We start from the raw sequence: 9,965 nt of genomic DNA, 5'->3' as shown, positions 1-9,965 counted from the left end.
CCCCCAACCCCACCCCCGCGAGACAAATGCATTTTTTAAAAAGTGAACTTTTTATAATATCCACACTGGTGAGGGTGGGTGCGTGTACCCAAAGCGTGATTTTTGCTGTGGTGCTATTGAAATGACTTTTGTCGGGGAGGGGTCTGTGGGTCAGGGTCGTGAGGAGGAGGAGGAAGGAGATGAATGGATGCGTGAACTTTTATTTAAGATTTAAGTTTTTTATTTCAAAGGTCCTCATGGCTCGGCAGCAGAAGCATAAATAATACTGCTAAGAAAGCTGATGATAAAGTTGATTAAAAATCTAAGTCTGATTATGAAGGTAAATGAAATATCTGACTGATCATTACACAGTGTGGCTCTAATTCTTCACTTCACCATCTGTGTCGCAGTTTCACGTCTCCAAAATGAGTGTACGCATGGGTCAGAGCTGGCTGAGGCACCGCACATTTTCACGTCAAGTTTGGATTTTATAAATCACAACCTTGGCGTGAAAAGTGGAGTACGCAAGTTTCTGGGCTCAAATTGTGTGTACGCCAGTTTTATAAATCCGACCCCTGGACTCATGCCCAATAGAATCGTCTCATCCATATGATTCTAAAGGCTGAGTTATGGTCGCCCTCTGGAGCACGCACTCTCCCCGGCAGTGGAGGTGTTTCATACTTGGCGTTTACGTTGTTGGGGATTTCTCCAAAATGACACGTGGAAGTACACTTTACAACTTGTGAAAATGCTGTAAGTAGGAGAGCAAAAGTTTGACAGACAGACTGTGTGGACTCTCCATCATGTCACATCATGTGAGCTCCCCACTGAGATGCAGAGACTCGTTTCTTCATATCAGCTATGAAATAAACAAAGAGCTATGTTCTACCAAACATCTAAGTTCCTCAGTGTTTCCAGTAATTATGGTAATAAACTCGTGCACAAAGTTAATATTTTCAGACTCGGAATGGATGGATGCCGGTTGCACAACACAGCAGCGTACGCGCACACACACAACACCGACACACAATCACTCGTTCTTTGCGTGATAAACATATTTTATTCCTATTCTTACTTAGGGTATTTTTTTCTCACTCACATTATATTAAATTCATTATTTTCCTGAATCTAGAAATCCTTTCTGATCATGCAGGGACCAAACAAACATGTCCTTCACACATGCAGGATGTAATTTGCATCTGTTTAACATATGTTAATGAAGGCTTGTCAGTGGAGGTGTCTTACCTGCGCTCAGTTCCACGTTAATTGTGATGTACAAAAGAAATCTGCGTGGATTCCGGCGTACGCATGGTTTGATACCGTACGCCACGTTTCAGTAAGAAGTCCACGCAAGTCTTTGTACATGAGGCCCCAGGACTCTGCAGTTTACACTCATTTACAGGCCAGCAGTCACTCTTTCAGGAATGAAGATGTTCTCATCCTTGATAGAGAGGAGCACTGGTTTGAGAGAGGATTAAAGGAAGAATTTTTTGTGAAAAGAAACTGTCATTAAACAGGGGGATGTCTCCATATCCAGTTGTCCCCCATTACAATGCTGTTATTTCAAGTATGACTGGGCCCTCTGTGAACAATATGACACTAACTATCAGTCGTTAGGCTGATGGTTAGTGTCATAGTGTCCTTTTTTGCATGTAAACAAAGAGTTTTGATAGTCATTGTTTAACTTGTTTATCCAGCATGTGGAGGCATGTTTATATAATAATGGTACGTTCACACCGAACGCGTTTTGAGCGGCCAAAAAGCACAAAACGCCTCAAGTTGGACGCACTATGTTCAGACTGGGACACAGACCAGACGTGCATCTGAAGAGGGAGGAGCGTCTTGGGTTTTTCCGGTCTGTCCTCAGCGGTTGAAATAAAGATAAAAATAAAGAAAATGGCTTTGATTTATTTACTAAAGAGCAAGCGAATGTTGCGCACAGCAGATAATTAACTCACCAGATGATTTAGAGGCGATTAGTTCGGTTAGTTTCGCCACTCCAGAAGCTGCCAGTTGACGGACCTTTGTTTTTTTCTCCTGACCAGCTGACCCACATCAGTACTGATATATCCTGCCAGAAAATCCAACTGCAGATGGGTCTATTTCAGGTAAAGATCTCTTGTCCGTCTGTTTTGGTTTAGTGGGCAACATTCAGGAAACTGTCACATGGAAGAATGAGTCTCTCTGATTGGTTGTCAAGACATGTCGAGCGGCGAAAAGTTCAGATCTTTTAACTCTGGTGGCAGCTGCTTCTGCAGCACCGCTTGCGCGGAAAATGCTCTGCYGCCCCTTCTGCCTTCCTTGCGCGCCGCCCAAAACGTACGTGACGCGACGGACGACCGCTGGAGGCGTGTCCGCCATAGACTTTGCGTGTAAACTGGCTTCTCCTGCAGCTCAAAATGCATTTGGTGTGAACGTAGCATCAGGCTCAGTTTAGCTGTAACTCCTCAGACTGAAGAAGTCTCTTGTTGAAGAGAGAGAATGTTTTTTCAACAAAGAATAACTTGTCCAGAGGACCTACTCAACTCTTTTCTTTTTCTTTATTTCTTTATTTATTTTTATATAAAAGGGAAGACCTTTCTTTTTCAGCATAATGACCTCAAGCCAGGGGTCATGTTAACTAAATGTTTGACCAGTTTTTAAAATGGTGACAACACAATCTGAAGACCATCAATCATTGACCRATTGCAATTAATTCCCCTGACCACTTGGTAATGAATTAACAAATTAGTTAGCTGCTTTCTCACCTGATGCATGACCTCATTGGCTTCACTCAGAAGAATGTTACGTAGCTGAGTGTCCGAAGTTTCTTACAAAAAAAAACAATAACGATAGTGTTGATAAAAGAAATGGAAAAAAGGGTGGCAGCAGAGAGCGTCTGAAACAACATGAAGACAGCGATGAGACGTTTTCTGTCTGAGACAAAAGTTCAAAACCTCATGACAGTAGCCACTGCAGCAARCCCCCTTGACACATTTGATTACACATGAGCAGGTGTGCAATTCAGGTCCATGCAGATCAGGATGAAGATGTGAGACTGTGGGTTCAGGCCACAGCAGGTGATCTGTTCGTATTTTAAGTGCAATCAATTTCATTGTTTAGATGAAGTTATTGGGACAGTCACTGTTTTTTTTTTTTTTTTTTTTTAACTGCTGAGAAAAGGTTACATGTGTTCATCTGGTTTAGGTAGATTATCTGTTCAGCTTGTTCAGACCGAATACTAAATTGAATGAAAATAAATGCAATTGAATACTTAATTGTTTTTTTTTTAAATAAAGTGATGGTAAAAATAAATTGACAGAACTTTTTGTCAGTCAAAATGGCAGACAGCAAAATGTAGAGCAACCTCTGCCTCAAGCATACGTCAAAGTTAACAATAGAATGACTTCATCAAAAGAAAATTAAAATCTGAAAGGACCAAGAGACGCTCTTATAGTCTGACAGAACTGTCCTCTTTCTTTAACCCATTGTTRCTGCTCCTGGTAGTTCAGAATCACGTTTCTCATTTTCATCTTTTTCTTTCAGCTGTTCTCTCCTCARGGGTCGCCACATCGAGTCATCCTCCTCAGTCTCACTCTGTCCTCACTTCATCTACCTCCATGTGTCCTCTAACTGCATCAATATCTTTTCTCACCATGCTTGCCTTCTCACGTGGCCTAAATCGATCAAAGAGTAACATTCATCCTGCAGAGGAGAACATTTGGTGTTTTAAATTATTTTACGTGTTTAGTAAAAATTATTTGCCGCAGTGATGCCAGCATTTGTGTGCCTGCCGAGCTGTGGTGTTATAAATGAGATTACATGGCTGACGGTCAAGTGGGCTGGCTTGTGCTTCTGTGTTAGGAGACCCATAAAGCCAATCTGTTTGTGACTGTCCCCCCTGCCAGAGAGAGGACCCTCAGCAGCTCTGTATTACCAAAACACCATACTTAACACCTTAAGCATCTCAGATTCAGCAACATTATGTTTGTTTGGTCAAATAATTGAAATCGATTGATCAGTGGYGGGCAGCACTAATCTAAAAATTAGTTCCACTAGCCCTAAAACACTAACTCAAATATTTAGGTCCCCTAATTCTAAAGCAATGAAAGTTTTAGCAAAAGCTAATTCTAAAGCACAAAAATAACACAGGTGACCCATGAAAAATCCTTCAATAAACGTTGAAGAAACAAACATGAACAAACATGTTGCCATGTTGCTCTATTAAGACTTAGCAATAACAATAACAGTGATCAATAACATTTATAGACCTCAGTTAGTGCTTCTAAATTCAGCCTATAAATTCAGCAAGTGCTAATCCACTAATAAATTTTAAAATTAGCAAAAGCGCTAAAGCACTAATCAGGAAATTAGTTCCCCTATTAGTGCTTTAGGGGAACTGTGCCCACCACTGTGACTGATTATATTTGTAAGATGAGCTGGAAATCTTTCTGCCAGYTTAATGGAGCTTGAAGATGTGTTAAAATATATTTAGATTCAGTGTGTCTGGTGTAAGGACGGGTGATGTTCATGTTTCTGTTGAAGCCGTTTGGTGCTAAAGTGGCAAATTTCGTGCAAATTCTCAAGAATTTTCCATCTTCACCCCTCTATCTTGATTTTATGTTTTCTTAGGCAGCTCTAAAGGGAAACGCCAGAAGAAGATAGTCTGCAGGACCCAGAACTACCTGAACCTGTATGCTGCAGATGGCCTTCGTACACTGTGCATCGCAAAAAAGGTAAACAGGAAGTTATCTGGAAACCTCTGAAGTGCTGAACAAKTGCCTTCTCTCATTAAACGACTTCAGAGCCCAATGGAGAGAGAATATCTCTCTTTTTTTTTCTTGTTTTTGGCAGGCTGCGTTTGTAGCCCGGCACAGATGATCACATGGAGCAGCTTGTCCAAAAGTAACATTCTCCGTGACTCAGCTGCAATCTGTGCCTCTTTTCCCAGGCTGTTAATTTATGCTCTCACAAGCTAGACTTGTTATATTCCAGCTTGTGCGCAGATCGTCACCGAAGCCAAGTGATAAAACACCTTGTCAGGGTCTCACATTCTGTTGTCTTCCTTTGCTGTGGAGGAAGAATCTGCCCTACTGTTAGTTTTTTTCCCCTCCCCTCCCTTCAGCACTCAAACAGATGAAGCTTTAATTGTGTGCGTGCAAACTTTTGTGTTTATGTGTCAGGTTTTGAGCAAAGAGGAGTATGCCTGCTGGCTGCAGCGTCACTTACAGGCAGAGACGGCCATTCAGGGGAGGGAGGAGCTGCTCTTTGAGTCGGCCTTGAGACTGGAGACAAACCTTCATCTTTTGGGTAACTTAATCATTTAAATTACTGGAGTTTATTCATACATCAGAACATTTTACAGTACTTTCCTTTGATTCTACTTTATCAGATATCTTTATACTGGATTTAAATTGTGTTCTCTGACCCACAGGAGCAACTGGCATCGAGGACCGGCTGCAGGACGGCGTCCCTGAAACGATCGCTTCGCTGCGGAAGGCCGGCCTGCAGATATGGGTGCTAACAGGAGACAAACAGGAAACGGCCGTCAACATTGCGTACGCCTGCAAACTGCTGGACCCCGAGGAGGAGATGCTGACTCTGAATGCTGACTCTCAGGTGATCTGCAGCTCACAGAACCTCCTCACCCGTGTCCATCTAGGTCCTCATAGTCGGAGTAAAAGACATTTGAAAAGCAGCTTCATGATATACAAAATAAAAGTTAAACATCACATGGTTCATCTGATACAATAAATACAGAGAATTAATGACAAGAATGTACTAAATAATAAAAAATAATACAAATATTTGTTTAAGCGGACACTGTTTAGCTCTGAAATGTTTTGTTATGCTGTTCAGACAGTATAAACTGATGTCATCGTGTCCTGATGCTGACCCCCCTCCCCCCACTCTGTACCTTTTTATCTGTACCAGGAGTCATGTGCGCTGCTGCTGGAGGAGAGTTTACACTACATCCAGGCCAAATTCCTCTGCAGCTCGGGAGTCCCATCCACCAAGGCCTTCCAGACCAACTTTCCCYCCTTTGAAATGTACCCCCCCTCCTCTCCGTCCTCCTCATCCTCCCACACCGCTCCCTTCTTGGTGCACCGGCTGGGCCTGGTGATTGATGGGCGCACCTTGGCCTATGCCCTGGACAAGAGCTTGGAGGATAAGTTTCTGGCTGTGGCTCGGAGCTGCCGCTCGGTCCTGTGCTGCCGCTCCACGCCGCTGCAGAAGAGCATGGTGGTCAAGCTGGTGCGGAACAAGCTGAAGGTCATGACCCTGGCCATAGGTAAGCACTAGGAAGCCACAACACACATTTAGGTTTCAATGAAGCCAGGCTTTATTTGCACGAGATCCTCACAATTTAATAAATAAAACAATAACCGGTCTAACCAAATAAAAAGTGTTTATTCTTGTGCCTTTTAATATCAATGATAACTAATGAACTATACTGATGGGTGGGCAGCGCTAATTCAAAAGTTAGTTGCACAAATTCTAAAGCGCTTGCAAAATTATTTAGATCCGCAAGCTCTAAAGCACGTATGCCCAATAAAACTTTTCAGAAGCTAAATCTAAAGCGCAAAACTGACTCAGTGTTCACAAGATTATATTCCAGTGATAACGAGCCATTCTTGAGGAACAGTTTATTTATATAGCATTGCACGTGACACCGCTGTTTGGGGAGGTGATTTGTTGAAACATACTTTTGACTCATGTTGTTAAATAAACAGTTGGGGATTGCAAATTCTGGTACTTCTAGGTCGTTTTCTTATGTTTATGGTGGGGCTTTGGTAAGAAAGCATGCAGATATATTAATAATTTTTAACTTGTTTATTGGAGAGCTGAAGCGATGCATTCTGGGTACAGGACGGAGAATAGGAAACTGTCTTCACTTCAAAATAAGCATGAATTTAAACTGTTCTCTGTGTTTGTAGCTTGGCTTGTGCTTCAATACGAGGTGAGACAGCGGGTTGGTGACTGAAGATACAGCGGGCCATAAATTATCATAATATCTTCCAAAGCTCGTACAGTATAAATACATAAACAACAATGATGATGGCTGGATTTTTTTTTCTTTCACCCAACGATCAGTGTTGTTGGGTGAAGAGTCCGCAGAGGAAAAACAATTTTTTAATTTAGTTATATAGGCTGTGTCCAAAACGGCAGGACGGGTCCTCCGAAGGTCGAATTTGTCGGCCGCATACGTCACAGCGCCGCGACGAAGGACGTCCAAAACGGAAGACTCCTCCGATGCGTCCGACAAATACGTCCTTCTTTTTCCCCGAATCGAAGGACAGGTCCGATGGATCCTTCCCGGCCCAGCATATCCCAGAATGCATTGCGGCCCGACCGGAGATTTTTTTAAGCTAGTAATGGCGGACGAAGCGAGAGAAAAGAATACGTTTTAAATAAAAATATGGTGATTTAAAAATAAAAAAAAAWTAGCGGTTGTAATTCTAATACTTTTATCATTTGTATGGACATGTTTTTATATATTATTTTTTCATCATAAAAAACGCGAAATAAACATGAACTTACAGCAGGTCAATTAGTTCTTCAAATGATACCTTTAAGTTAATTTCATAGTTTTGTGATATTAATAATGCTAATGTGTTGATATTTTTCTAGTTTTGATTTAAGTTTGCTTGTYTAGCGTCGTCACAGTTGCTAGGTGACAAGACGTACGCCGGGGTAAGGAGGGGAGGCTAGACCGTCCAAATCCACAGCCTCTTTTTTYCCGGTCTTCCCGGTCTACCAAGGACCTGGCCTGCCGAGACCGGGGAGTCTGGGTCCTCCGGAGGACCCGTCCTGTCGTTTTGGACACAGCCATACTGTATATTTTTTCTGCTAACGGTGGTGACGGAAAAAAGACGTGACGTGAACATCAGATCACGTTCAATAGGATCAAACCAGCTGCTGTTCTAGCTCTTTTAACAACTGGCTTCAGACAAAAAATCTTTTTAAACAAAATAACATGAAAAAAAACTGCTTTGGACTTTCTCATCACTATGTTGCTCATGAACAAACACACCCACGAAGTGTCCCTCACTGTGTGTGCGATTATGGGCAGACGTCCAATACACTGTTGTGTTAAAAAAAAGGCCTTCTGCCCGGAACCATTGGAGAGGAGGTACAAACTGCAAAGCTGATTGTGGTTCTGTGTGGTTGGAACCTGGAAGACAAATGTCGGGCCAAACCGCAGATCAGAACTGCAGCAGGTGGAGAAGGGCTAGGACTGGGAGTGTCKCCCAGTGACGTAGCTCCAATTGCTTCTGCCACGTAAACACAAAGAATTGTGGGAACTCTCTCTCTTAAATGAAAACCATCACCCACAAGGACAGTCAGCCAGAATACATAGCTCTGTGCCATTTTCCTACAATGGGTTATCATTGTATTGACCAGAGATGGCTTCCTCCCTGCTTCACTGTTGAAGATAATGATGATCAAAATTGGATGAAATAAATGGTACTGCATCGTTGTGAGTTTAGACGGCTTTCTTCCTCCGCTGTTGAAAATAATGACGATCAAAACTCAATGAAAAGTTTAGATTAGAGCTATTCAGTTTTAAAATTAAAAAGAGCAATTCTGCACATTGTTTGAAAAAAATGCAACCCCTAAAGGGCAAACAAGAAATTTAGATCCGAAATGAGCACTTTTGCATTTTAGGGGACTGGTGCCCGCCACTGCTGATGAGGTGGCTTGTTTGAGCAAACTCACTTCCAGAACAGATTTTGCCAACTTCAAACAACTCCAATCTTTGACGTTTCAGAGCAGTTCATCCCAACACTATAATTGAAACCTTTACACCACCGTCAGCAGGACACAGTAATTTCTAGAGAAATGTTGCCTGAAGTGATCTCAGGCAGCACCTGAAGTGTTGGTTACGCTGCTGCTGTCCCTACTGTTAAACCTTCACAGTACTGATGTCAGGAATGAGTGTGAACAATCAGACCAATAATACATGAGTCACAGGCAATCACTACTCTCATCTGAAAGAGTGTTTTTGTGTCTCCTTCTGCTTATCTTTTCACTGTGTGCCATGATAAAAAAGGAGCTTCACTCTGTACCAAAGTGGTACTTTTCCTTAATGTAGCTTCTCTGAACTGCAGAAGGTGACTTCAGGTTAACTCCTATGACTTGTCTTGTAGCTCGTAACTAGTGTATCATCCAGATCAACTCAGTCGGGGTGAAAAAAATTAAATAATCTGTCTGTGAATTAAAACTTCTTGAAATAAGGAAAATTTCCATACTAACAGTATCCATAATCCAACACATTCTGCTCTTGTTTAGTACATCTCATAACGGGATCAAAAATACTTTTAGTCTGGGTATAAGATTGTAAGACTTGGATAGATGGACATTATTTACASTGTACACTTAAATGGTTAAGAGATCTTTATTTTTAAAAATCTCATGAAAACACATTGACCCATTCAGTGTCTGATGCTGCAGGTACTTAAACATRTTACTGAGCTGATCTTACAGTTTTGGATCTATAACTTAGCTGCCTCGATGTTGGTATTAGATGAACTGTATTGCTTTAATTACCTTGAAGTGTCATTGGAGGCTCGCACAGCGTCAAAGACAGAACCCTGAGTGGTGTTTAATCATGTTGGTCATGTGGCCCTTCTTTGCATGATACTGTATAATCTTATTCTTTTAATAAAGTTAAGTCACACTTTGGATCGCCGCCAAACACTTTCCATTTGTGCGCACACAACCTGCCACGTTTTCTTTGATGGTTTTCAGCAGCTTCTTCTTCTGGTCAGTTGACTGAGCATGGAAACTAAGAATCTAAATTTAAAATGTTGAAAAATTCCGGGAAAATCGAAAAGTTAGTCCCAGTTCCTATCGAGGCTCAGTGCCAGAGATGTGCGCAAATCTTTTTTGCAAGTCCAAATCAAGTCCAAGTCTTTGACCAAAAATCCAAGTCACGTCTCAAGTCTCTTGACCTCAAGTCCAAGTCTGGTTGCATGTGTTACTTAACTGGCAGTTTGATCAAA

The 9,965-nt window shown here is 41.9% G+C and overlaps 1 protein-coding gene across 1 annotated transcript in view; it reads left to right on the top strand.

The window, feature by feature from the left end:
• atp10a (ATPase phospholipid transporting 10A) overlaps positions 1-9,965 on the top strand; it is an 82,195-nt gene that overhangs the window by 47,999 nt on the left and 24,231 nt on the right. Inside the window, exons 11-14 of the mRNA XM_014028519.1 lie at positions 4,591-4,694; positions 5,142-5,268; positions 5,393-5,577; positions 5,893-6,250. Coding sequence (XP_013883973.1) covers positions 4,591-4,694; positions 5,142-5,268; positions 5,393-5,577; positions 5,893-6,250 — 774 coding nt within the window. The remainder of the gene's footprint in view (positions 1-4,590; positions 4,695-5,141; positions 5,269-5,392; positions 5,578-5,892; positions 6,251-9,965) is intronic.

Source organism: Austrofundulus limnaeus, unplaced genomic scaffold (assembly GCF_001266775.1).
Source record: "Austrofundulus limnaeus strain Quisiro unplaced genomic scaffold, Austrofundulus_limnaeus-1.0 Scaffold775, whole genome shotgun sequence".
Lineage (NCBI taxonomy): Eukaryota > Metazoa > Chordata > Actinopteri > Cyprinodontiformes > Rivulidae > Austrofundulus > Austrofundulus limnaeus.
Note: the sequence above shows the minus strand (reverse complement) of the source record. Positions and strands in the feature narration are given on the sequence as shown.